This window comes from Corvus cornix, chromosome 5 (assembly GCF_000738735.6).
Source record: "Corvus cornix cornix isolate S_Up_H32 chromosome 5, ASM73873v5, whole genome shotgun sequence".
In the NCBI taxonomy this organism is placed as follows: domain Eukaryota; kingdom Metazoa; phylum Chordata; class Aves; order Passeriformes; family Corvidae; genus Corvus; species Corvus cornix.
In genome coordinates, this window is record NC_046335.1 from 25404218 (window position 1) to 25429463 (window position 25246).

At 38.6% G+C, this 25246-nt stretch overlaps 1 protein-coding gene across 3 annotated transcripts in view; it reads right to left on the minus strand.

Moving 5' to 3' along the window:
* Positions 1–271: 271 nt before the first annotated feature.
* PRORP (protein only RNase P catalytic subunit) overlaps positions 272–25246 on the minus strand; it is a 41339-nt gene continuing 16364 nt past the window's right edge. For all 3 annotated transcript variants that reach the window (XM_039553182.1, XM_039553183.1, XM_010392307.3), the window contains exons 5-8: positions 23871–23978; positions 3090–3238; positions 2353–2548; positions 272–670 (exon numbers count right to left, since the gene is read on the minus strand). In XM_039553182.1, coding sequence (XP_039409116.1) covers positions 542–670; positions 2353–2548; positions 3090–3238; positions 23871–23978 — 582 coding nt within the window. In that variant the 3' untranslated portion in view covers positions 272–541. The remainder of the gene's footprint in view (positions 671–2352; positions 2549–3089; positions 3239–23870; positions 23979–25246) is intronic.

Here is a 25246-nt window from a genome sequence, read left to right on the forward strand (position 1 = left end):
TTGCTATCTACTGCTATAACCAACCTCTTGCATTCTATGTGATCAAGAGGAAGTATTGGGTCTGTGTGTGTCTGGCGAATGATAAATGCACCATCTGTCCCCCTCAGCTTCACTGATCAGAGGTAGACATTCTGCAACTCTGTTGCAAGGCCAGCCCCACAAACTTTGAAGGTACTTTGCAAGTCCTGCTTAATTTCTTCAACATACAGAGTTTATGCATTTCAGTGTAGATGAAAAGCTTGAGAAAAATAAAAGATAAAAATGTCCAAGCTGTAATTCCAACAGGAAAAATCAAGTTTTAATTCAAATCACAAAAATTGCCTGTAAAAATGGAAATAATGGACCTAATTCATCCCCCCTGGGCCCCACTGATGTTAACAGTTGTATGCAGGAATGATTTCGTCAAAATGCAGTCACTGAATTTTCTTTAGTTACACACCTCACACATTAATCCCATAATTGTCCTGCTGAGTTCTCCTAGCCAGCAACAGAAATTACGAAAAAAAAAAGGCAGCTTCAGCTTGTCCAATTCCATTTTTCATCATTTCTGTTGAATGCAGAGCCATTTTCTTGGTACTTGATATGAGTATTTTTCCTCAAAAACATCTTTATAGGGAATATGCCATGTATCACCTGTAGTCTGCACCACACAGTCATAATGGAAAGCAGGCTGTTGGGAAAAAACAGAGGAAAAACGGGTTTTTTTAGACTTTATACAACATATTACTAAAATATCAATTACAGGTAGTTATGACTTCCAATGCTTACCTTAAAAGTCTCCATAGTTTTATCTCTTAACAACTCTCATTTTATTTTCTTACACAAAACAAATTCTAAATTTTAGTACTGGAGAAAAAACTAAACTATCTTTCAGTATTTTGTGGTCTAGGAGTCATTATAAATTCTATCTTCCATCAGCACCAGATACTAATGATTTCAGCATAATGCACTCAAGTTCTAGAAATAGCAAAATGATTGTTGTTCTGTTCAGTTAAATGAAATCATATGGGAATTACTCAGGATGTGGAGTTTATAGGCTTGAACATAGGATTTAATGACATTAATGACATCTTGTATTTGTTCTCCCAGTCTCTCTCTTTACAGAGCTGACTTGCTGTGTCCCAAGGAGATGTAAGAAGAGGGTTTATCACTAACACTTTCAGAAGCATCTGGTTGAACAAATAGAATAAACAATTTTTCTGTTCTATTATGTTACAGGTATACTAATTCAACATATATAAGACAAATGCAAAAGAAACATTACTGGTTGGTAATTATGGTTGTCAGGACATACTATCACTCCATATGTATAATCTTGGAAATCTACTTTCCTGTGGTAGCTTCCAGAATAACTTAGAAAACAGCTATGACTGGGAATATCAATCATCCAAATCACTTCTATGGGAATTCAGATGTGAAAATTAGTAGTCCCTTTGTACAAAAGAAAGAAACAAGGTGTACCTCAGGTAACCCAACATTCATTATGGCTCCATAAGAAGAAATGTATATATGGCAACACTGAATGAAAGGCTGTGTAATTCTTACAGACTGCTCTCTCTGTTTGTAATTATGAATGTTATTTTACAATTTTAACCAGAGAAGGAAGAAAATTAATCTGCATAGGTGCAGTTTTCCTTTAAGCCAGGAATAACCAGACAGACCAGATAACGAAAAACTACATGTAGAATGTCACGATGAATTTTTCCCTAGAAAAATCTTAAAACAGCTGCAATCCTGTTAATGTGTTGTTCACAAGGATACATGTCTCCTAGACAATAACAGTAGTATTCTGCCATAACATGACATTACTGCATTTTCTGCAGCTGAATATTAACTATAAACCTGACTGTTCTGGGCTTTCCCTCATGAAACTATACCTATGCTAGATTACTATTACAGTAAATACTGAAATACCTGTATTTTTCTGCTTCTTTAAAATAAAGATGAAATAATTTCTATTGTAAAATTAGAAGCATGATATTTTATAATAGTGCTGCAGAGGAGAATAAGGGATTTCAAAGTTTAAATAAATTAAAACATTGACACTCAGGTTTTAATGAGGCCAGGAATGGTTACAGAGTTTCCAGCACTGGAAAGATTTGTATACACAAACTTTTATTTATATTTACACTGTAAGCATTTAGGTAGCATTTCTTGGCTTTCTGACAATTTTCTTGTTTGTGGCATGCTCTGTGGATCCAGTGAATTTTCAGTTAACATGGGAGTTTTGAGCACATTGCAACAAATCTATTTCTTAGACTTAACCATGATATTCTGGCATCCAGAGTTTGAAATAATGTATCTTCAGTGAATATGCTCTGTGTGTTTTCTGACTGCAGCGGGAAAACTTACCAAAAACTTCATACTCCTTCCTTCTGCAGAAGGGAAGAACACTATCTGGTGTCCACGCTGCCACTTACGGAACAGATGACGTGTCAGACTGTCGGGAAGACAAGCCTTGTGATCCCGGAGGAAGTCTCTAGTAACAAACTTGCAATGCTTGCCTGATCGGAGAGTGGCATATAACAAGAAGGCATCATCTTCAGAGCTTCACAAAACAAATGGAAAAGACAGTCATCATTCACACGGCAGTAAGTGGTTGCAGGAAGTGATTCAAATGCTGATCAAGATTTATTCATCAGCAACACTGAAAATTCCCACCACTACTCTAGTTCCCTGGTAAAATAAAAAATTACTTACCACAGGGCGCCAAAAACTGGAGCGCAATAAAAATTAATTGCATGCTACATAGAACACTTTTTTTCTCTTATCACAATCTGATAATAGGACAATAAAATCTCCTGCCACAAAGTTTAAGAGTACCATGCAGTGTGGAACAGAACTGCTAAAACTAATGTGCTCTTGGCAGTGGTTTTATCAGCCATAAATGCTAATAAACCACACAGCTGTCAATATGATTCTAAGTGATGAAAGTCACCTTTTATGTATTTTTGAAGCAAGTATAGCGAGGGATATGTTTCTTTCACACACAGAGATAGAGATACTAGTAATGGTACTAAAAACTAGAGCAAAATGCACATAAATCAGGTGTTGGTCTCTATTATATTGAGCCATTTTCTTCAACTTACATATTTTCAGCAAAGAAGAAGTCTGCCTTATTCTGCATCTCCTTCATAATCTCTCTTTTCCAATTTGAAGAGTTGATCAGCATATGTTTGCGGCCCAGCACAAGCAACCGGGCATTCTCTTTTGCCAGGCAGTTGACAGCATCAAACAGCTGCAGAAAACAAAGCAAACACAAATTTTTTTAGCTGTAAAAACAGAGTGACACGGAACATTTTCATGTGTGTCTCAACTAGAGGGACTTTTAGACTACTCTCGTTTCACAGAGTTCTTAACTGCAATATGAATTAGGCAGTTAACCGATTTAATTCCCTAATCACAAAGAAAAAAAAGAAATGACAAACCAATTCATTGAAGGAAGCTGCTCTCAACCAGACAGAAAATACAGTGCTTGTATACGCCAGCTCTTGCAGTTCAAATGACATGAATGACCTCGGACAGAGTTGTATGGAGATGTCAGGAAGTTCCAAGACAGCTGCGGGAAGTGAATCACGCTGGGATTTAAGTAATGCCCGTTTCTCATCACGGAGCACCGGGAGCCCTGAGCACACCGCCTCTCCAGCCCCACCTGCTGGCGGAGTTGGAGAACTACACGGCCCGAGCTGCCCTGTGGGGAAGCAGCGAGCGGCAGGAGATGGAAATCCCTGACCGCGGGATTAAGGCTTTATGAAAACCACATCCAGACTGGCCGGCCACTTGTGAGCCAACACACTGAGGTGCGTTCACAGGGGCCTTTCAGCAGCCTCTTAGGGCTGTGCCTGTTCGGCAGCAAGTACTTCTCAGGACAGACACTTGTGCCCGGGACTTTCCCTCCCTGCTTCACCCAGACTGAGTTCAGGGAGGACAAAGGTTCTGGCTTTCAGCATCCAGGTTATTACTGTGGAATGCTCACAAACAATGGCATTTCAGTTCGACCCAGAAAGACAGAAGAATTCTTTCTTGAGATTCATATATCTCTCATATTTGAAAGACACGGACAGTATGCACAACCACCAGGGAAAGGTATTTCCTAATTTTTACCTGCATTTGCTGCCACTATTTGTCAACATACAATCTCCTGATTATTCTTTAATCCTTCTTCCTGCTTTTCTAGCTACTTCTCTCTTCCTTGTTACTTTTTCTCTCTGTAATACCTTCAATTGCCCTTCTCCTCTTGCTCTTTTCCCTCCTTTTCTTCTATTTGTGATCCTTATTGTTTTTTGGTATCACTCGCTTTTGGTTCAGGGAAAGAATTGTTCATGTAACTGTTGTGTGCCATTTTACAATGCATTTTGTTTCATCTACCTTCAAGTACCAAGAGAAAGGAGTGGCCCCACTCAGTCTTCTCTCAACACTCAGTCTTCTCTCAAGACGCACATTCTCACTACTTCTGTTGTGTCAGATCTATGTCACAACTACCCACAAGCTCACTAATCCAACAAAAGACATTTTTTTTGTAGGGTTGAGCTTGCAGCAACCCAACAGACAGACTTGAGTCAAAGGTTCAATGACTGATGGGAACACATTGCTGGAGGTGGTGAGGACAGGAAGTGTGGGACTGCCCTTCACCGGAAAGGACCTGCAGATGGCTCAAATTTATGCCATGAATCTGGATCTGAGATCGGGGAGAGAAGGCCAGAAGATTTTCTACATTAATTCAAACTGTTGAGCTATAAGCTGCTGTTGCCAGTATTGATTCTGAGGGACTAAAGGCTCTGTTTTCATACAGATATAGGGGCTTGGTGCTAATGAAAAGCACAAACACCTAACAGTACCTATTGGAACTGGCTTCCTGCTTCCAGGAGATCACACTGGCTATTGGCTATACATGCATACAATCTACTTTTCCCTAGTTAAAACAAACAAAACATAACATGAGCAGGAAAAGGTCAAATTCAGTAACTTCTCATGCACTGAACCAGGCCTGCAAATAGCTGGATACAAATACCAAAGGAGAATTAAGTTGGTTAATCTGAGTTCATTAAAGCTAATGAAACTTAGGAATGTAGCTACTGCATCCACAGACATTTTCATGTACAGAAGTCAACAGTGAAGAAATAATAACCATGAGTAACTTTAGCAAACCCTTACAAATTCCAACTGAAAATACTTTTTCTTTTTGCCTAATGCTTTGCTACATTAAGGGAAGGTTAGCAAAAAATAATGTGAAAAACGAAGTTAAAAAACTGTTCCAGATACAGATTGGTCAATAGTGGCTGTTCCCAAGTTTATGAAAGACTTAAAGTGTCTTGGATCCAGCTCCTGTAAGTCTTTCTTTCTGGAGGTTATAACTAGTGGCACTTTGTACCTGTTAGTCATGTGGACTTCCTTGTCCTACATATTATTAATATATGAGGTTTTCTAGTGTGAAGTGCTTCTGGAAAAAAATTGAGAGGCTGGTATACATTAGCTACAGCAATGGAAAAACTTGAACCAGGCTTAAAATGTAGGAATATTAAAGAGTCAACATTTTAACATTTTAAAACTCCTGCTTACATAACAACCCACTGTCCCTCCTCTACTTAACACAGATACTAATCTTACACAACTAAAATACAGAAGACAGAAATTATTTCTGTTTTCCTAAGATAAAAATAATTTTGTACTGCACACCCCCCCAATCTGACACAACTTTAGCAAAAAGCATTTTATCTCACTTTAGGCTTGGGCACTTAATGGGGGTGGTCTGAAAGGAGTCACAGAACTTACATGGGGGGTTTCCTAAGTGTGTCTACTCCCATGCCTGGCTGCTTCTCAAGAAAGGAAGATGTGAGACACTCAGTAACACTTTTTTCAGTCACAGAGGAAACTAACTGAACATAATGGTGTTAATACAAAAACAGCAGTAGTGATCTCTCATTTTAAAAGTCAGGGGTATTTTATTAATCTAGTATTTCCCAAAGTTACATGAGTGTATAATGGAACACAAGGAAGATAGATTAATTACTCTAACTCATACAAGGAACTATCTACAGAGCAGGATACGGATTTCCTAAGACTTCACTGCCAGTCCCTTTCTGATCACTAGGTCACACTGTGCCATGTGTCCCCAGTTTCAAAGGTCACCTGGAGGTAGGACAGCTTTTCTCCTTAGGTACTACTGGTAGATTCCCACTTGTGAAATGGGAAATCCCTACACACTGCTGCTGGGAGGCACACCACTCAGTGATTCAGCAAAAAGTGACTCACCTGTATACACCTATAGCATGAAGAAGTAACCACCAAAAAATATTTAAATCACATTTTTTATTAATAAATCATGCTCAACATTGCTTAAACATTTGGTTTCACTAACTGCCATTTAAAAGCAAAACTCACCTACAGGTTATCTGCTAGTAAGAGCAACAAACTGCTCTATTTACACCTGTTGTTAGTGCTGCCTCCCACCCAACTGTAGCTGTGAAACTGCAAAAGAAACTCCAGCACAGACCACAGGTTCAGAGCTGCCATTACTGCACTCTGTCAGGCAGGGCTAAGCATAAGCATTGTCTCCAAAGTTTAGCAAGAAATTGGAGCCAGTCAAAAGAGGTGATTGTCCCACTTCACTAGTGCGGCCTTACCTCGAGTCCTGGGTGTAGTTTTGGGTGCCACAATATAAAACAGACATTAAGCTGTTTGACAGCATCCAAAGGAGAGCAATGAAGATGGTGAAGGGCCTGGAGGGGAAGCCGTACGAGCAGCACAGAGGTCATGTTCAGTCTGTTCAGTGTGGACAAGAGGAGACTGAGGGGAGACCTCACTGAAGTTACAGCTTCCTCTTGAGGGGAAGAGGAGGGGCAGGCACTGATCTCTTTGGTGACCAGTGACAGAACCCATGTCCTGGGAATGGCCTGAAGCTGGGTAAGGGGAGTTTTAGATTGGATATTGGGAAAAGGTTCTTCACCTAGAGGGTGTTTGGGAACTGGAACAGGTTTCCCAGGGAAGTGGTCATAGCACCAAGCCTGACAGAGTTCAAGAAGCGCTTGGGCAACACTGTCAGGGACATGGTGCAATTCTTGGGGTGTCCTGCACAGGGCCAAGAGTTGGGACTTTGATGATCCTTGTAGGTCCCTTCCAAATCAGGACATTCTATGATTCTATGAATGAATTCCTTTCACCACCACATTTATTTAAGAGTTTCACCATTTTTGGTTCCCCTTTTCCATACTGTAGACCAAGAAAATAACCTCAAGAAAAACCTGTTTACTTTAGTCCACACACAGGAGAGAGACACGATGAGAAGCCAGAGATTTTTCCCACAGGACAGCCAGTTATTCAGGGAAGGCATGTGTGCTGCTTGCAAGAAAGGCTGGACTTTCTCGCTGAGCCTGGTAATTTCACCAAACCACATTCAATACCATTACCACAGCACCAAATACAAATGCTGCTTATATTCTCCACATTATTATTGATGACACAGTATAAATTAGTCTCAAGTCCTCTTAACTCAAATACAAGGGCAGTATACACATTTCTTGATTTCCCTAGAGATTACCTGTCCCTGACTAGCAAGGGAGTAGCTACTTTGAAGGGAAAGCAGTGATGGATGGATGAGTAAGTAACAGTCACAGATTAATCAGCCTGGTTTACTTTCTGCTCTTCAGACAGCCAACAGCTAACCCTTGGAATTATCCCTTACAACACCAGGGATCTCTGCAATACTGCAGAAACTATTTTGTTGGGAATATTTGTATACTGTGTTACAGTAAAACTATTTAGATTGATGTAACACATCATGATGCAAAACTCTACCAGTGACAGCACTTCACACATCAATGATGGCAATCACACAATGTTTAACATGTTTTAACCTGTCTGCATTGACTCTGCACCTAGAATTGACTTATCCTCTCTTGACACATTCACTACAGATATGCCTTAACTCCCTATCACAATTCATTAAAATTTGCAGTTCATTTTTAGATGTTAGCTTTCACTCTTAACAGTCAACACTATTAATCAAAGGCAGATTATTGATTGAGCAGGAAAACTAAACCACAGAAGCAGATTCCCAAGTTGATTTAATATAGATTGAGGATGGTACAGTAGCCTCAGTTTGCTCAGATGAGGTGAAGCCTAAATATAGCTCTGCTACTTGCAGAGTAAGTTTGTGTTCAGAGGCCAAAGATGCTTTTGCAGTCAGGTCCAAACTAACTGGTATCAAGTGTGTACCAAGACACCTGGTGCTCCTGCACAGTCCAGTGTTCCCACTGCCTGGAGGACTTGGCTCAGTTGCAACACTGGGTGAATGTAAACGCATTCCTTTCAGGTCAAAATTAACTACAACAATACCCCATGGACTGTGTGACCAAGCTAATGAACCATCTTGTATCCTGAGTAGTGGGGAGAATGAAGCAGAGTAGCTGTAAATATATTCAGGTCAGATACAGAAGCAACAGCACAATTTGTATTTTTCTGTATTCATGGTATCCTGGCTGTTATACCAGTAATGGGGATATCTTTAATTACAACTCCATTTGATTTCAACTGAAGATGCAATCTGCTCAAGATAATCCCTGAAACAATTCTGAATGTAGAAGGAATATGTTTGTAAATAATCTGAGACTACATTCTGCTGTATTATAAACTGTAGGTAAAGTTTCCAATTTCAAACAGAGCCACCCCTGTCTTTTATTCTACTGATGAGCTCAGAGAACAGCACAATATAAACCAAAACTGTGTAAATCAACTTCAGATTTGGTAAGACTATTATGAATTTCTCCTGTGCAGATAGGGAGGGATAGGTGCCTATCCTTCCAGCAGAGAACCATATAAGAAAAAATGTTTTGAAATAGGTATTTTCTATCTAATTACAGTCATATTCTGCTCTGTCTTATTCTCAAAAGGCACAAGGAGTAATCTGACCAGCAGTGAAGCAGTATTTCCTAGGAGAATTAACAGAATCACAGTGGGATGCATGCAGAGAGCGAAGAAATACATACACAACTTAAACACAGAATTGAAGTGTGTGTATGACATGAAGAATGGGGAGGTAGGTGGGGGATCATCAGGGGGAGGAGCCACTAGCTTTTTGGAATCTGGCTTTTTAGAATGGACTGTCATCTTTGGAAGATCTCAGCCACTTTGTCAAACCTTACACCTGAGAAACCTTTTAGTGTGAACATTCTTGCTCACGCTTTTTGAATGTCTCTGCTTTTGAATGGCAATATTTTCATCACCATGATCTTTAGATGAATGAAGTTCAACCACAAATAAAAGGAAGAAAAATGGGTAGTGACAATAGTTAACATAGCATGCTATTAAATGAACAATGCCAAGAACTCTAGAAATGATGACTAAAGAAGATATGGACAGCTGGGGAATTGCTGAATTTTATAGTACAAGTTGCAAAAGAGAAAAACAGACAAATTTTTCTGACTCTTACAATTCAAGAAATACACAGACAAAAAAATATTCTTCAGCTGTCTAACTGCATTTTTGGAAGTTGAATACTGTAAATTACTTCAGTGCCAGTCAAGTTTCTAAATCCAAAAATTTTGTTAATCAGCTACAATACTATTTTCTTTCCCAAGCACTTACTAAAAAATGTAACATTGATTTAAATGTACAAGCAGACCCTTTGATGTTGTGTCAGCAATTATGAAGTAGGAATAAAGATGTAAGAGAAAGGGTGAATCTGAAATCCAAAGCAGCATTCTGCTAGGATAGCAAGTGGGAAATGTCCAATTCACCATTAACTATAGCCCAGTCCTAACAACTTACTTTTTCTCTTTTAATTAAAACTTAGAGTTTTCTATTTTAGTTGTGGACTGGCACCAAACCATTTTTGTTCATGAACTTAAATTTTCTGAATGTCTTCCTTTCTAGAGTCATGTAAAAGGACAAAGGTATTTGTCCTTTTCTGATCTTCTTTGAGGTATTTTTTCTCCATAGCTCATACTGTTGTATACTTTTATCTCTCCTTTTACTCATCTTCTTTCTTGTAAAAAAGAATAAATACCAAGATCTTGACAATATATAAGGGGCAGCTTACGTGGATTCGATTTTAACCAGACATCTCCTGAGAACCTACTATTTTGTACCAAAACCTGGAGATTTACAAAAGATTAGAAAGTATCAACCCGCCACACCAAGGAGAGGAGTTAGGTGGTAACAGTCTCTGTGATTATACCAAAGTAGGAAAAGAAATGTGTAAAACCTGCAAGTGTTCCCTTTGCATTTCCACATATCAATACTATCCTTTGTTCTCATCCTTTAATTCTTTCTGCCTGTACTGCTGTTTCTTCAACAGTATTTTCTTACTGATCACTACACATTGCTTCTTGCACCAATATTACACATACATCATCTTTATACTCTTAAGGAAGAAAGTTACATAAAAATGAACAGGTAGGAGGTTTTACTCTTATTCTTGCATAAGCTTCAGATGTGAAACTTTACCTGTCAGAGCCACTGACTGTAAATGGAATAACTGTCCTGCTGAAGTCACAGCTTCAGGGGTCTGCCTTCTTTCACTGGAAAGCTAGTCTTTGCAATTACATTGGTAGTCTTGCTTTTCTACTATTATCAGAGCACTGTATACAAAGAAGTAAGGACATAAGGCAGTTTCTCTTACCATTTTTCATTTTAGAAACAATGTAAAAATCTAGCTATTGGAAATGAACTAGAAACCATGTAGCTGTTAAAAAGGAACATTTGTGAACCCAATGGAGCTGTGCCAGTCTTAAGATTTTCATAGAGTGGATCAGAAGTTATATTTAAGTGCTGAAAATCCAGAATGTGAGCAGAATCTCCAGGTGGTGGTGGCGGCGGCAGTGGTAATGGGATGTTATGAAAATGAAAGCACAAGCTTGACTGATCCTTTCCACAGATAGGAAATAACTCGGTGCAGGACTGAAATCAGCTTTTAAGACTGAAACTGACAGTTTAAAAGGTACAAACACCTCAGCTCTCACCACTGTCCTATGCAGATGTCTGTACAGCGTGACTGACCTAGTGTGTTGTTAAGTGTTTTCCCTGTGTCCTATTTGTGGTTCAAAAAGTCCCAGACAGTACTTTTTTTCTTTGAGAAAAGGTCCTGCAGCAGCTGGGGACATCACTGTAACAGCAGGCACAGGCATGATGCTGTTATGGTATATTAAACATATGCTTCTACAGAGACATCCCAGATTTTAATAAACTTGAGAGTTCCACAAATACTTTAACATAAGGACTCTTTCTATGTTCACAGGATAGCAGACATCCAGGTAGAATGACATGATAACCAAGGAAACATCAGTAAATTGACAACTTGCAGTTGAAAAAAAGCATCAGAGTACAACATGCTGCAAATGTTTATAACACAATTTTCACACTGCCTTTCTGCTGTTTCTCATTAGTACTATTTTCCAGTTGCCTGCTACAGATTTTTATACAGAGGTTACCTTCAAAACTTTTATACACCTTCTAAAACAATTGTTTCAGTAAGAACCTTTGCAGCTCTTAACACATATAAATACATTAACAAACACTACTGAAATGAGTGGTGATTTCTCTGTGAAGGTCAGGAACAGGAAAATTTTGTTTAATATGAAAGAGAACATATAAAATATTCTTCTTCAACAGTATAAAAATCAGCAGAAGCAAACTAAAGCACAAAGGTCTGAGAGGGAGGAGCAGCTGTGTGGTCAGAGTCCGACCTATCAGTCCTGGGTCAACCATGAAACCAAAGCTTTCAGCAAGGACGAACCTAGGAGGGAATCTGTTTAATATTGATAAGAGCATAACTATATTTACCAGATTGGAGAAAACCCAGGGCACTTTCATATACATGAGTACACCTTGCACTGCCAGTACCATGAGACAGAGGTTCAACTGTCTCAGTTGGATCAAGGCTTACCCTGGCAAGAAACCCACTGTTCCTACAAAACCAACAAAAATGTGATGCAGTGCAATGCAGCTGATGTAAAATGTGGGTCAGCATTATTTATCTTGACAGCCATTACGTTTGATTGTGAATCTTTGAAGACAGGTCATTTTACTACTAGTAACACTGCCAGCAGTGTCCATGCCTGGACATCCTAGGCAGTGAAAGCCTCAAAGCCCACCACGATAGCTAAAATCCACAAGATCGAATCTTTTTACTTTGATGCTTTTAATGCAAGTATATTGGTAGCAGTCTGCAATACTCAATACCTGGACCCTGGGCAGGCCACTGTATTATCTGAAGTATTTTCTTTAACTCAGAAGATACAGAAATTTGACAAATAGATAATACTGTCAGCTCACACAAATGAATTACAGATAATATTTGCCATTTGTCTAAAGGCTCAACCCCTTGGGAACAACTGGTTATATGAAAAACTTTGTCTACTTAGCCGTTTTTTTCCCCTTGTCAAGAGAAACAAGCTTGAGAATATGAAAATATGACCACCAGAACGGCTTGGACAACAGAAGCCAAATAAGAACAACTCCCAAGCCCCACCCCTATTTCATAAAAGGATCTATTTTTTTAAAGCAGCTTGTGGCTTGGGGACTCAGAGTTATGCTTTCCAGGTATCTGTATGACTATACCAGCCAGCAGTTTTGAGGAATTATGTTGCATCTTTCCCTCTTTTGTCCATTTCCATGGAAAAGATGCAGATACCCAGCTAACAACTCTGGAGCATCCAGGACTGAACAGCAGTGCTCAAGTGCAAGACAGAACTGTAGTATCAGAAGTGTTTTGTTTACCAAATTTATCAGATAGCAAATGGTTAAAACTGTTTTACTACTGGTTATGTTAACTAGGCTGGTGGGCTAAATGGGCTTGTGAAAACGAGAGTGGGTGGGATGACAGAAAAGAAATCCCTAACCTATAGCATTTCAGATTTCTGAAAGCCCATTTGGGAATGCCCATTCAATGGAAAGTTAAGAAATTTCACTCTTTAAGGCATGATATGCAGATACATATCAATGAGAAGTGAAAATGTCAAAACCCTCCAATTCTTTAAGACACTTCCTCTCACTATTGAGTCTTATGGCCATTCCACATAAATGGATTTAAAGAGCACATTGCAATGTTTTACAGTGAGACCATGTACATGACTTCTGATGATGAAAGAAGCATAGTGACACTAACATTAGAAGAGCCCAGGGTAACTACTCCTAATAAGGTCCTAATAAGGAGCAGGATAAATCAACATCATTAAGACTGACTGGTTCTGCTCTATGACTACTTGTTTGCAGCCCTCTTACTACTACTTAATTTTATTTATTCACATGTGTGGCAACTTAGGGCTGTGGTGGAAGCTAATTCCTATCAACCAATCAATCAGATATAGGTAGCATTCAAGAAATAGGTATTCCACTGTACTTTTCTTAAGCTTGCACTGAGTGTAGAAGCACAAACTCCAGTGAACCACAGCTCTAACAAACACCTGCATCATACTTCTACTTTTTTTTTTTCCAGTGTATAGTGTAAGCGCTACCTAGCTTACCAAAGTATCACACAATTAGGAAATAAACAAGGAGAGAAGACAGCAGCAAGGTTGATCTTCCCACACTGGTATACCACGTAAGTCAGGAACAACTTCTGAACAGTAACAGCTTCAGAACCTTTGGAACTGAACTGGCTTTTAGCTGCTGTTAGAGAGCTTATGGCAAACTGTCCTGGGTTGCAGTGTATTCCATTACCATCCTCATGAGCTGTTGAAACCAGGAGGGGCAGTGTTTCCTTGCCTCCTCCCCCCAGACTATCTTTCTGTTAATGGCCCATCAATGCCATGCCTCACGACTCAGAGGTAACTCCCTCCGGACCATCTTCTGTTAATGAGCCTAATCAACACTTGGCCTCATGACTCATTACCCCATTGTGAGATGCTCCACCCAGAGGGAGGAACCAAGCATTCCATCCTGGATATAATCTGAGATTCTGAACACCAGAGACAAGCTTTCCACTGGATTTCTAGAGGACAGGAGCTACATAGTCACCACTGGACCCTCTGAGGAAGAGCAGACCCTTTTCTATAGGATCACCGCTTCAGGACAGCAGCCACCATTCCACTGGACTGCTACCACCACCCTGACTAACAGGGTGTCAGGTTGTATCTTGACTCTGTCAGTTTGAACCAGTGTGGGTTTTTTTTGGTTTGTTTTTTTTTTTTTTCTTTTTCTTTAATTTCCCCATCAAATTGTTATTCTGACTTGGTGCCTCTCACTGGTTTGTTTTTAAACTAGTACACACACACTGTACACAGCTTGCTCAGCCATGTCAACGTGACTCCTTAAAAACTCAAGACTTAAAAATTCAGAACATTAGAGGCAGAAGAAATATTACTGCCAATTCACTGCTTCCTTTTTGTTGAGCATAGAAGCAAGCAGGTAAATGGATAAAAGCTGGACAATGATAAGGACAGACATAAGCATCACTAATACTTTCTGATTTATCTAAGAGGTAAATTGGTATCAATGATATGACAGAAGTACAGGTCCAGTTTCAACAGTCACTACAGGAAGCATTGTGCAAGGATAGGACAATGCAGCAGCTACCTGAATGAGATCTCCTCTTTATATGAACACAAGTAAACATATTAGTTTAATCTGATTTGATCTAATTTAGATTAACACCACAGATAAAAGCATAAATCTGAATTAGCATAGGGACTATTTTATTTTGACTCTTAGGTTTTTTGCCTTGCCTCCTTTCTCCTCGGTTATTTGGAAGAACTACATAAATGTACCCTTACAAAATAAGTAAAAAGTAGAATAGGGATAGCCTCTTCCCTTTCATGTCTGTATCTGATGTACAAAATCAATACTGGCAAAAGGTGAGGTTTGCATTAAGAAGTGTTTGATACAGAATGTCACCTCTAATAGGCAACAGTATTTTGGGTAAGAGTTCTTACCATTTTACGGAAGTTCAGTTTGAAACAGGAATTCTTGTGAATTGGTTTTAAGCAAGAATACTGCCAGCATGATAGTCATTCCCAGAATAGAATTTTAATTCTGGTGACATCAGTCTCCTAGATTCAAATAGGAGCTCCTATTTCCATGTTCCAGACAACACAAAATAATCAGTTTATGAAGGGATTTAGATTAAAAGCTGTGGACAATTGTACTTGATTTTCTATGAGTCTAGATTAAAATTACTTTAACTTCAGTGTTAAACTTCATTGCAGGTTATAATAATTTAATAATCTCAATTTAAATATATTTACTTATAAATAAATGTCTCTTCCAATCCTGCAACTAGAGAAAAAACAAAAAATGCAGCTTAATGGATTGCTGGATCATTAAACATCATGTCAATATGCGGAAATCCCTAGGAATAACATACTGTTCAAAAAAATTAGGATTTCATGGCTTCATAAACAAATCCAAATGGACTTTAGGCTTTTTTTATGTTGTACCTTTTCTCCTTCAGATAACACAACTTTCAAATATGTTTTCTTTCCTACTTTTACCAGAAATAGCATATTAAATGTAAAAGCCAAGCATGAACCCAAAACTGGTTGCTTTTCAAATATATAAATAAATCCAGATGTACATGAATGAACACAATCACTGTCCTGAGGATTATCTATGCTGCCTTTAAGATGACAGTAAACCAGCACTTCTCACATTCAAATAAAATCTTTATTCTTACAGAGAACTGGCCTATAGTAACCCAACCTTCACATTTTCTGGCATGCTTCTCGTAACCTTGCACTACTATGCAGACTTTTCGTATGAGAATCACTTCTAAAGAAGCAGTTCAGTTCCCTAAAGACCAGGTTTCCAATTTGGAGGCCCAACACCTCTTACTGCGGCACTGATAACAATTCCATGATTATGTGAATCAGTTGAGCTACGCACAAAAAACCCCATCTTGTGGTTTCTAAGGGAGAAGTGAAAACAGCAAGATAGAAGCTCATCCAGGTCAGAAGACATGTTTATTTGACTTCATCACCTAGATTTTAGCAGGACTTCTCTACAGCAGGTAACAACCAACCTATTTGCTACAGTTACCAAGTTCACTGGAACATGAAGCATCAAGGCAGGTTCACTCTGGTCTGCTGAATTTCAAGCTTATATTCCTAGTGATTAGAAGAATCTTGTTATGAAACATATGTGGTGCAAATTCACTTGCAAAGAAAAAAGGTGTGCTTGGGTGCTCCTGTACTTACATTAACTGTTGATTTTCTATTATCACCAAATACAAAGGTAAAAATCACAAACACCAAATGGAAACCAATAGAGATCATTAATTTAACCACATGGGCTTCATTGATTTATAGCCAGATACAAAGGTTACAAATAGTAATGGGAGGCAGCACCAGGAAGAATCTGACTGAGAGAAAGTAACAGGGAAAAGTTGTCAAAATGCCTGATAGTCAGATTTCTTTAACTTGATCAATTTCTGCTGCTCTATTCTCACCAGGAAGCGCAAAACCAGAGCGGAAACCTCTGAAAGGAAAAGTAATTGCTTACAGTTGACTGATGAGGCATTTACTCAGGGAATCCTGTCAGCTTCCCTTCCCCCATTTCACAATGTTGGGAATTTTAAAGTTTTAAGAAAGTTTCCACTGTATTCACAAGTAGCCAGTCTGACTTTGTGCTTCCCTTCTTAAGATGTCCCATCTACCTCCTACTCTCCTGTCCCAGTGTTGCAGAAGCAGTGAAGGACATTGGAGCATACCCTTATGGAAAGAGCCAGACTTGGTGGTTTAAGGTGTGTAGTCAACACGGGCATTTCCTTGGTGGAAGCACCCGTGCCAACCAGTTGTAGGAGTACTTCTAAAACCTCTGACACACTGATGTCCAATCCATCTTCACTTACAGTGTATAGGTATACAAAGTTGAACGTAATAAATGCCCTTTTACTTCTCTGTTAGCCACAATCAGGAACTGCTGGGCTTCAGAAGAGCTGCAGGGAGAGGAGAACTTGCAGGCCAGGCCTTCCCTCTAGATTTCACTGGCAACTGAGTCTATCTCCTTCAGCTCTCCTGAGAAACTTAACAGCTTTGTTCTTCTGCATCTGGTGACAAAAATTCTTGAGCTTGAGCTATGCTATATTAGGATAGCCCCAATACAGAAGAGGGGGAAGATTTCAGCAGATTGGTATCAATCTCTGAGATGTGTCTTTGGAGAAGAACTGAGTTCTTCTGCTGGGACATCCAAGGAACCCCCAGAAACTAACTGATGAGATATGGATGCAATGCTGAATATTTCAGTCATGAATCTCTAACACTAAAAATACGCGAAGTTTCAAGAGTACCCCTTACTGCTTGAGCATCTTTCTTTTCTAAGATCAGGTTACAGATGCTGAAGGTGATTTTCAATGAAAACACCAAAAATCTTCATCTTTGTGCAATACTTACAGGAAATGAAAGTACAGGTCTAAAGAATGAAACACATGTTGCAAAGATAAAAATCTCTCCAATCTTGAGCAATAGGCCAAATGTTTTGTTATCATGGAAATGCAAACTTGAACTACCATTAGAAGACAGGAAAAAAAAAAAAAAAGAGATGGAAAAGGCTGAGAGCAAATGAACAAACATATCTGACTGCTTTGTTGAGTGGTAAGACAAGAGTTGGTGGGAGGAAGAAGAATTGATGAACTGTCACAGTATGACAAATAAGACCTCTGTTGGATGTATTGATTCTGAACAGAGAATGACTCATGGATCTACTTCATTCTTGCTTCATTTACAGACAGTAAAGTACTTGAACAAATCACAGATGCTGCCAAAGGAGTCAGAGAAGAAAAAAATTCTTTTCCATGCATGAGATTTTGGGGTCGAAATTATTAATAACTGCTTGTTTTGTAGGACAGCTCATACAGTAGAGCTAATGTTTTGTACAAAGTATCACTGTCTCAATAACTGAACAGATGATCTTTTAGGCACATTGCACAGTTAAGACAGACTTGAAGACTCGTAAAGATTACCACATGAAAACCCGAGCATACTAGTATGTGTATTTGTCAACTATGTATGCATAGGAACTTTCTTGTGTGTTTCACGGCTTCAAAAACTGTTTAGTAACTGGAGCTCAGGAGAGAAAGTTTCATTCACTATTTTTCTCAAACACTACAAGCTCCAATACATTTTTTGCTCTCCTTGTTTCATCATAGAGGACTTATAGGCATTAGGCAGAGATTTCAAAGAAGCAAAATTATGTTTCAAAATTTATTTGGGTTATTAAGCCAAGAGAATCGTGGGTCACAGATGTTCTGTTTTCCTTCTTTTTTTTAACTTTGCCTTCATTTGATGAGCTGATGGGGTTTTTTTTTGTCTTGATAATTGTCTTTTATATTTGGAAAATAAGCCTTGCAAATGTGAATAAAGTACATACCAAAGCAATGGCTCTGAGCTGAATTCACAAAGTATAATTCATCAAGGTTCTTTAATTCTGCGGCCAAAGTTGTTTTTTTTTCAAAAATTTAACAGGACCATTCACCATTTTCCTGTAGACTACTATGCTATGTCCTATTTTTCTCCCTTATCTTGATGAAACTTCTTTTTCACTACCATCTTTCCTTTCAAAACTGCAACTTCTCTCTACCCACTCTTTTCCCTACTGCTAATGCAGCCAGGAGTCCAGGAATAACTATTACAGAACCACTAGAATAACTAAAATGATAATATTAGTTTTAAACCTTGAATCCTCTTGTTAAATGTAATTTTAAATCTTTAACATACAGAAAAACAAAATGCAATAATATGTTTACACACAACTATTAGTACCACAAAATTCACTTAGTCCCTTCCCCAATTCAGAGAGCAATCTCCACTCAACAAGCCTGCTGCTCTTTCCCTGGAAGAGACAAGAAACAGATGCAAAACATGAGGTGTCCCCTGCACTTGTCACAGAGCAATCCGAATTACAGCAGTCACAGCCTGGCTTTTTGTGACAGCCTGTGAGAGGTGCAGGAGGGCAGGTGTGGTGGCTTTCCTGGCAGGAGCTGACTGCTGCTTCAGGCCAGAGATGTGGTATGCTGGCTGCTGACACCAGATCGGGATGGGAAGGGAGTGGAGCAGCAAGGATCTGGCTTCCTCAGTTATTGTACAGGCCTACTGCAATTTACATGGGAATTACACAAACTCATGTAGTCCATTTCTAGAAGTGCTGATTAAGTTTAGGAGAAACTACTTTGAATTATCTGCCAAGAGCAAAAACTACTCCTTCGTGCATTGTCAGCCTCGAGTAACTCAATCTGGAACTATTTTACCAATCTTTTAGATGTCTGAGTTTAATACAGACATTAGAGAGGGTAAAGTTAGGGCAGAGCTGATCCCAGCTGCCAAACTGCTTGAAGAAGGGAATTGTGAGTTAGCTTTGATCCAACACACGTTTGAAATGTATGTTCAGTTACTTCTAACACCAGATGGGTACAGCGAAAAAAAAGGACCTGGCTGCATACTTAATTTACAGTATACCAAACTCACTGTAAACTAAAATTACCAAAATACTCTTCAAATTGTTCTTGCAGATCATGCTCTCTCACCCCTCTCTCACCTCCCACCCTGGTCCTCCACAGTTTAGGGGTAACTGAAGCAGAGCAAAATGCCTTCACTCCTCTTTCGCAACCAAAGAGAGGTCTCTAGAGCCTAGATATCCTGCTTGCACTGGGATTCCCTCTCACTTCCAAGGAATACTTCTGAAGAAAATTGTGATAAACAGGAAAACATCCATTTAAGAACTATGTAACAGCTTGTTTAGTAGGAGAAATGGACCATTAGTGTGTGGAAATTCCCTCTCTTGACCTTTACAAGATGAAAGGTGAGAGCACTACAGAGAGTTACAGCAGCAGAGGACAGAGAGTACCAAAATATGATTGTGTTGGGCAAGGATTTATGTAATTAGATACATCTGGAGGAAAGGATTAACTACATGTCACGATACAGCCTGAATCAACTTTGCTTAGTTAAACTGCAAGGATATCTCCATTTAAAAACCACACGTTTGCAGCACAGTGACTGACTCAAGTCAGGCAAATACGCATCAGGTACAGTCTTAAACAGCAGCAGAAGACTAGGCTGAGTGATTTTAGACTTTAGGGAGGTTTGGGGTTTTTTTTCTACTGTCTGAATTATATAGCAAAAATAATTTCCATTCTATAATATCTTTTACTAAGGAGTCAACTTTAATGTCTAATTTACAATGCTACAGTAAGGAAGCAAAGGGTTGAAAGGAGGTGCTGTCCAGTGTTGCAGTTTTACAGTTTAGAGTCACTGTGTGTGCAATGCCTTCAAGTCAAATGGTCTCACCATTTCCTAGCCCTCAAAAAATCTTTGTTACCATCCTCATGCTGCCTCCTTTTTTTTTTTTTTTCGGTAACTGATGCAGCCACATGGTGATTTCTACCACAAAACAGACCTAGCATAAGACCCACCTAGAAAAAAGGGGGATTGGGGATTATAATGACAAAGCAAGAGTGTCATAAACCTGAGAAACTGCCACAGGATGTTCCAGTAAATCTGCCAAGTCAGTAATATTCATGATGATTTGCTAAGTGCTGGCTATGAGGACTGAAGTTGCCTGGGTAGTCACATATCTAGTTTTCTAGAATGTCAGAACACTTTGGGCATTAAATGAGTAAAACTTACTCCTTCAACTTCTGCTTTTTTTCTGTCTCCTCTCATCCCTCAAGGTACCTGTGCCTTGCCACACAACCCAGCCCCTCTCCAAGATGTCTAAGGGATGCCTAAACGGAATTACAAATGCTAGGCTGTTTGAAACAGAGAGGAATATTTCATCAATGTTTTTTTATTTTAATCATATGAATAAGAGTTACTTAGAGTCTTGGTCTTCATCAGAACAGCTGCAGTTCTGGAAAGACTTCTAAATTATGAAGTTAAACAGTACTTTTTGTTAAATTTAAATTAAGACCAGAATGCATTTAAATTACCATGTTTTTGTCACATAAATCTTAAGCCTTCTCCTGTGTTTAACAACACCCTTTATTTTGCCATTCTCTAAATCACATAAGGGACGTGCTCCAAAGAAACTAATAATTTGCAAATAGTAACACTTAAGAGTGTGTTAGAAACAGAGCAACCATCTCATTTTCTCTTTCAACCATGCTGCATACTAACTACACACTCTAACAAAATAAATTTTATAAAACAATATCCTGACTGGGTCTAACAGCTGTAGTAATGAACCCCTGAAAAGAACACAGACTCACCCATACCTGGAGACTCAAAATAATTTCACTTCTTGACAAGTAAAATAATTTACCTTTTGACAGGCTGGACAGCTTTAATACAGGTCCTCAGAAACACTGCTCATTTACTACCTCTCTAGTCAAGCAGAAGTAGTCACAGCATACCTCTCTTCTCCAAAATGGGACTGTCATGCTATCCTAGTCAGACAGCTTGACCTCAGTAGCTTTCACTCTTGGCTTTTTCCATCCTTTGTGCTCTGCCTGTCACTTCTCTCACATTATTTCTCCTCTCCATCTTCTCAGTTCGGCACTGTGTTTCCCTACATAAACTGAAGAACTTAATAAGGCAGGCTGTAAATGCCCCATATGTGCCACTCTACATTTTCCATTTGGCTGTCAAAGGCATGAGGATAGGAGCCTCCAGAAGAGGATGTTTTGTAGCAGAGTCAGCCCTCAAAGACAAGACTACAGCATTCAGGGAGGGAGATCAGCATTCACAGATGGGGGACTACTTGGCAGCAACACCCGTAACCAGAAAAGCAACACGTGACCAGATTACTGTGGCCTTCCCTTCCCTCCTCTGAAAGAAGTTTGGAGACAGAAGAAATGATTGCTCTGCTTTGTGGGTTTCTTTCTGTTTTTAGCAGTCTTGAAAAAACATTCAGAAAACAAGAATACATGCTTCTTGTCAGAAGTATCCAAAATAAGAACAAAGACATAGTCCTTTTTTGACACGTTACAACACAGAAGTTCAGAGTCATGAAGAAATTAAACAGGATCCACTAGCATCCAGCATGATCTCACATTTAAACAATGTTTCCACTTGGAAAAATCTATAAACTCAATGGTTATTACTGTAATTGTGTACAAAGACATCTAGCATTAATTGAGAGGAACAATGCAGAAAAAAGTCTTTAGTAGTCCATGTGTCTAGAAGATTATTTCTTTTGGGAAATGAAGGAGCTATTTTGTTGCTTAGAGTGCAAATATACACTTCCCATGCCAACACAGGTACTATTCAGCCAGTGAGTATCTACAGGTCTACGGCAGAAATACCAGGCATCTCCAGTCTCTCATATAATGACTCCATACTCCCAAAAATAGGATCCAGAAAACAGGAGCAGCAAAAGACTGGCTGGTAGAAGACCCAGTGATTAACATTTTTTGTGCATTACAAAATGTAATAATAAACAGCAACATAGCTCATAGGACAAGTAAATTTTAGCTAAGAGAACCTTCTGGAGATAAGCTGGGGTGAGCCCAAGTTACTGTTCTGTTGTGTAGGAAGGAAAGGCAGGTCTTCCCAAAAATCCCCTAATCAGTAAACAGCTGGGATTCAAAAGAACTTTGACATGTACCTAAATGGAACAACCTAAGTGAAAGTTCATGCCTCCACAGAGTCCTTCTGGAGCTCTTTGGCACCAGGGATCCCAATGTCCTTCCATTACAGCATAAGCTAAGGAGAAACTCAAAGGCAATTTATGCTGCTCAGCATGCTAATACCACCTAGTAACATTTCTGATCAGAAATCAGGAATAATGATCTGTCAAAACCAGGCTGGCTCTTAGCTCCATCACCTCCAGTTTCTACAAACCACACAGAACTCTGTTTAGAGTTCCCCCAGAGGGACAGGCATACAGCTGTCCTGAGGAAGGACATTCCTTTCTCTTCCTCATCTTTGGCAGCACAGATCTGTCTTTCTAGATCCTAAAACAATGTGATTCTATGTTCTGCCTGAAATCCTTCTCAGATCATCAAAACTTCTTCCCTGATCCTACCCAAATAACTCGTGAACATTTTTTTCTATTTTTGTACTAAGTAAAGTAGCCTCTTTGTGAGACAGTATCTCACTGCCACTCAGAAACATCTTTTAGGGAGGTTTATCTAACCTCCCTAGCTCACTTTTATCTACATATATGAGAATATACACTACTTCCTAACAATAGCTTTTAGGTAATTCTTAGAACAAAAATGCATTTCTTGTAATTACTACAAGTGAATTTCTTCTTTTATTATCAAGCTCATTTATAAATTCAATTTAATTTCAAGAGTGTGAAAATTTAAATTCTGGCATTGGAATACATGTGAGCAGCTCTTTTGCTACTCCTAATTCAAAGTAAATATTTGATTGACAAAAAACTCCAAATAACCTTAAGCCAATTCTTAGTGAAATGCTACATGTGAGTATCAAGAATTCTCAAACATAGGTATTGACAAAGAGCAGGATTTTTCTCCTACAGATCATCAAACAGAAAGAATTGAAGCCAGTTTGAGCTGCCCTTGTCAAATAGGACTCAAGTCTCAAGGCAATAGGAAGTGAAATAATGTTTAAATGTATACAGGTTTGAACTAAGTAAGGGTTTATCTTAATGACAGCTTTTATCAGCATAACTATATTAGACTAAATTTTCGACACAGATTTACCCTGTTCCCCCAAATCCCTATTACTATGAAAACTTACACAATCACACAGTGTTTGTGTAATAATGTTATTATTGAGACCTTAGCTGTAACTATAAACATTGAGTACATGATGAAATGTATGACATTTTACAGCTAATACAGGCAAATATATAAGAAGAAGCATCTCCCCACTAATAATTTTTAATTTGTGAAACTTAGGTAACTCTTTGAACTTCACTGTGACATGCTACAAAGTATTTGCTCATTTTCTCTAGAGGATAACTAATAATGAGGCACTCACTGTTTTACAATCAGTATACACAAAACACTTAATGAATATTTAACCAGCACTTACATTTTCACACTGCATCTTTCTGGATTTTATGTGGGAAACATTGAGTCCATCAATAACAATATCAAACGGAAGTCGATTTTCCACAAATGTTTGAAAGGCCTCAAATTCCTGAAATAAATAAATAAATAAACACAGGGGAGTAATACATCGAGTTTAACAGAAAGAAATTCCATTCTGTTTTTATTAAAAAAGGAAACAAAGCCCAAATGTCTCACTTTTCCTTTGCTGGCTACACTTCACATCATTACTTGCTTATTTCCTAAAACAACCACACCAAAAAAAACCACCCCATCTTTTAAACCGTAAGTCCTACATTGGATACATTCGATAAAATCATTACAACCAAAAATTACATTACAACTGAAAACCAAAACTTTACAGACATCCAGATTTTCAGAATGACAATCTGAACTGTACACTTTATATAAAGATACATGCTATAGTCATTGTCACACAGCAGCTGCTAAACAAAGCAACTTTACAGACCAGTAGACACTTTCACTACTAGTAGCTCTTAACTTATCCAAATGTAAAATAGTCATCATACTTAGGTTCTATGGAAGAATTATGAAATCTCTGAATGTCATTCAGTATTTAAATAAACATTCATTTAGAAAGACAGTACTCCATTTGTGAGAAACACGTGGTTTTAAAGCTAAAACAATGAACTTTCTTACTAGGTCAGAAATGTAATGCACTGATTGAGCAGAACAGCAGCATCCGTCCAGTTTTTCCATCAGAAGGAAACTACAACTGCTTTAGGTTTGAGAGTCCATAAGAGGAGAACAGACTACAAAGCTATAATAAAATCTTCAGGAATTTCTCCCTTGATTTTTGAGGAAAGATTTAGTAGTTTTTTTGCAGACACTTGCATAAGATTTCTACTTTTTGCTTCTGACTGTTCTTAAGAAGCACAAGAACTCTGCACTATCTGGATGGGCAATGACCTAGTTGCATAAATTACCTTTCTAGTAACAAATAAGATTTATTTATCACTGACAGAGCTTTCAAAGTCCAGGCTATAAATTAACTTTCACAGGAACTCAAAACAATTAATATTTCATGCCTTCTGCAAAGGATTCAAGAAGTACTCTTCTAATCTTGCCTTCTTCCACACAGCAATATGGCAACATATGTCTACATAAAAAACACTGCCTCAGCACCCAAAAACACATACAGCATATACAATTCTTCCTTGGAGAAAAAAGGAAAGAAAGAATTCATTTTTCCAGAAACTACAATGCTGTCAGGCAGTAACAAACGATCACCAACTTCAAATTTAGTTGGAATGCTTACGACAAATTATACTAGGAAAAGGGTTACTTGTATTAAGAGTACAAACCAAGCAAGATAAGATGCCTCACTCAGCTGTTAAA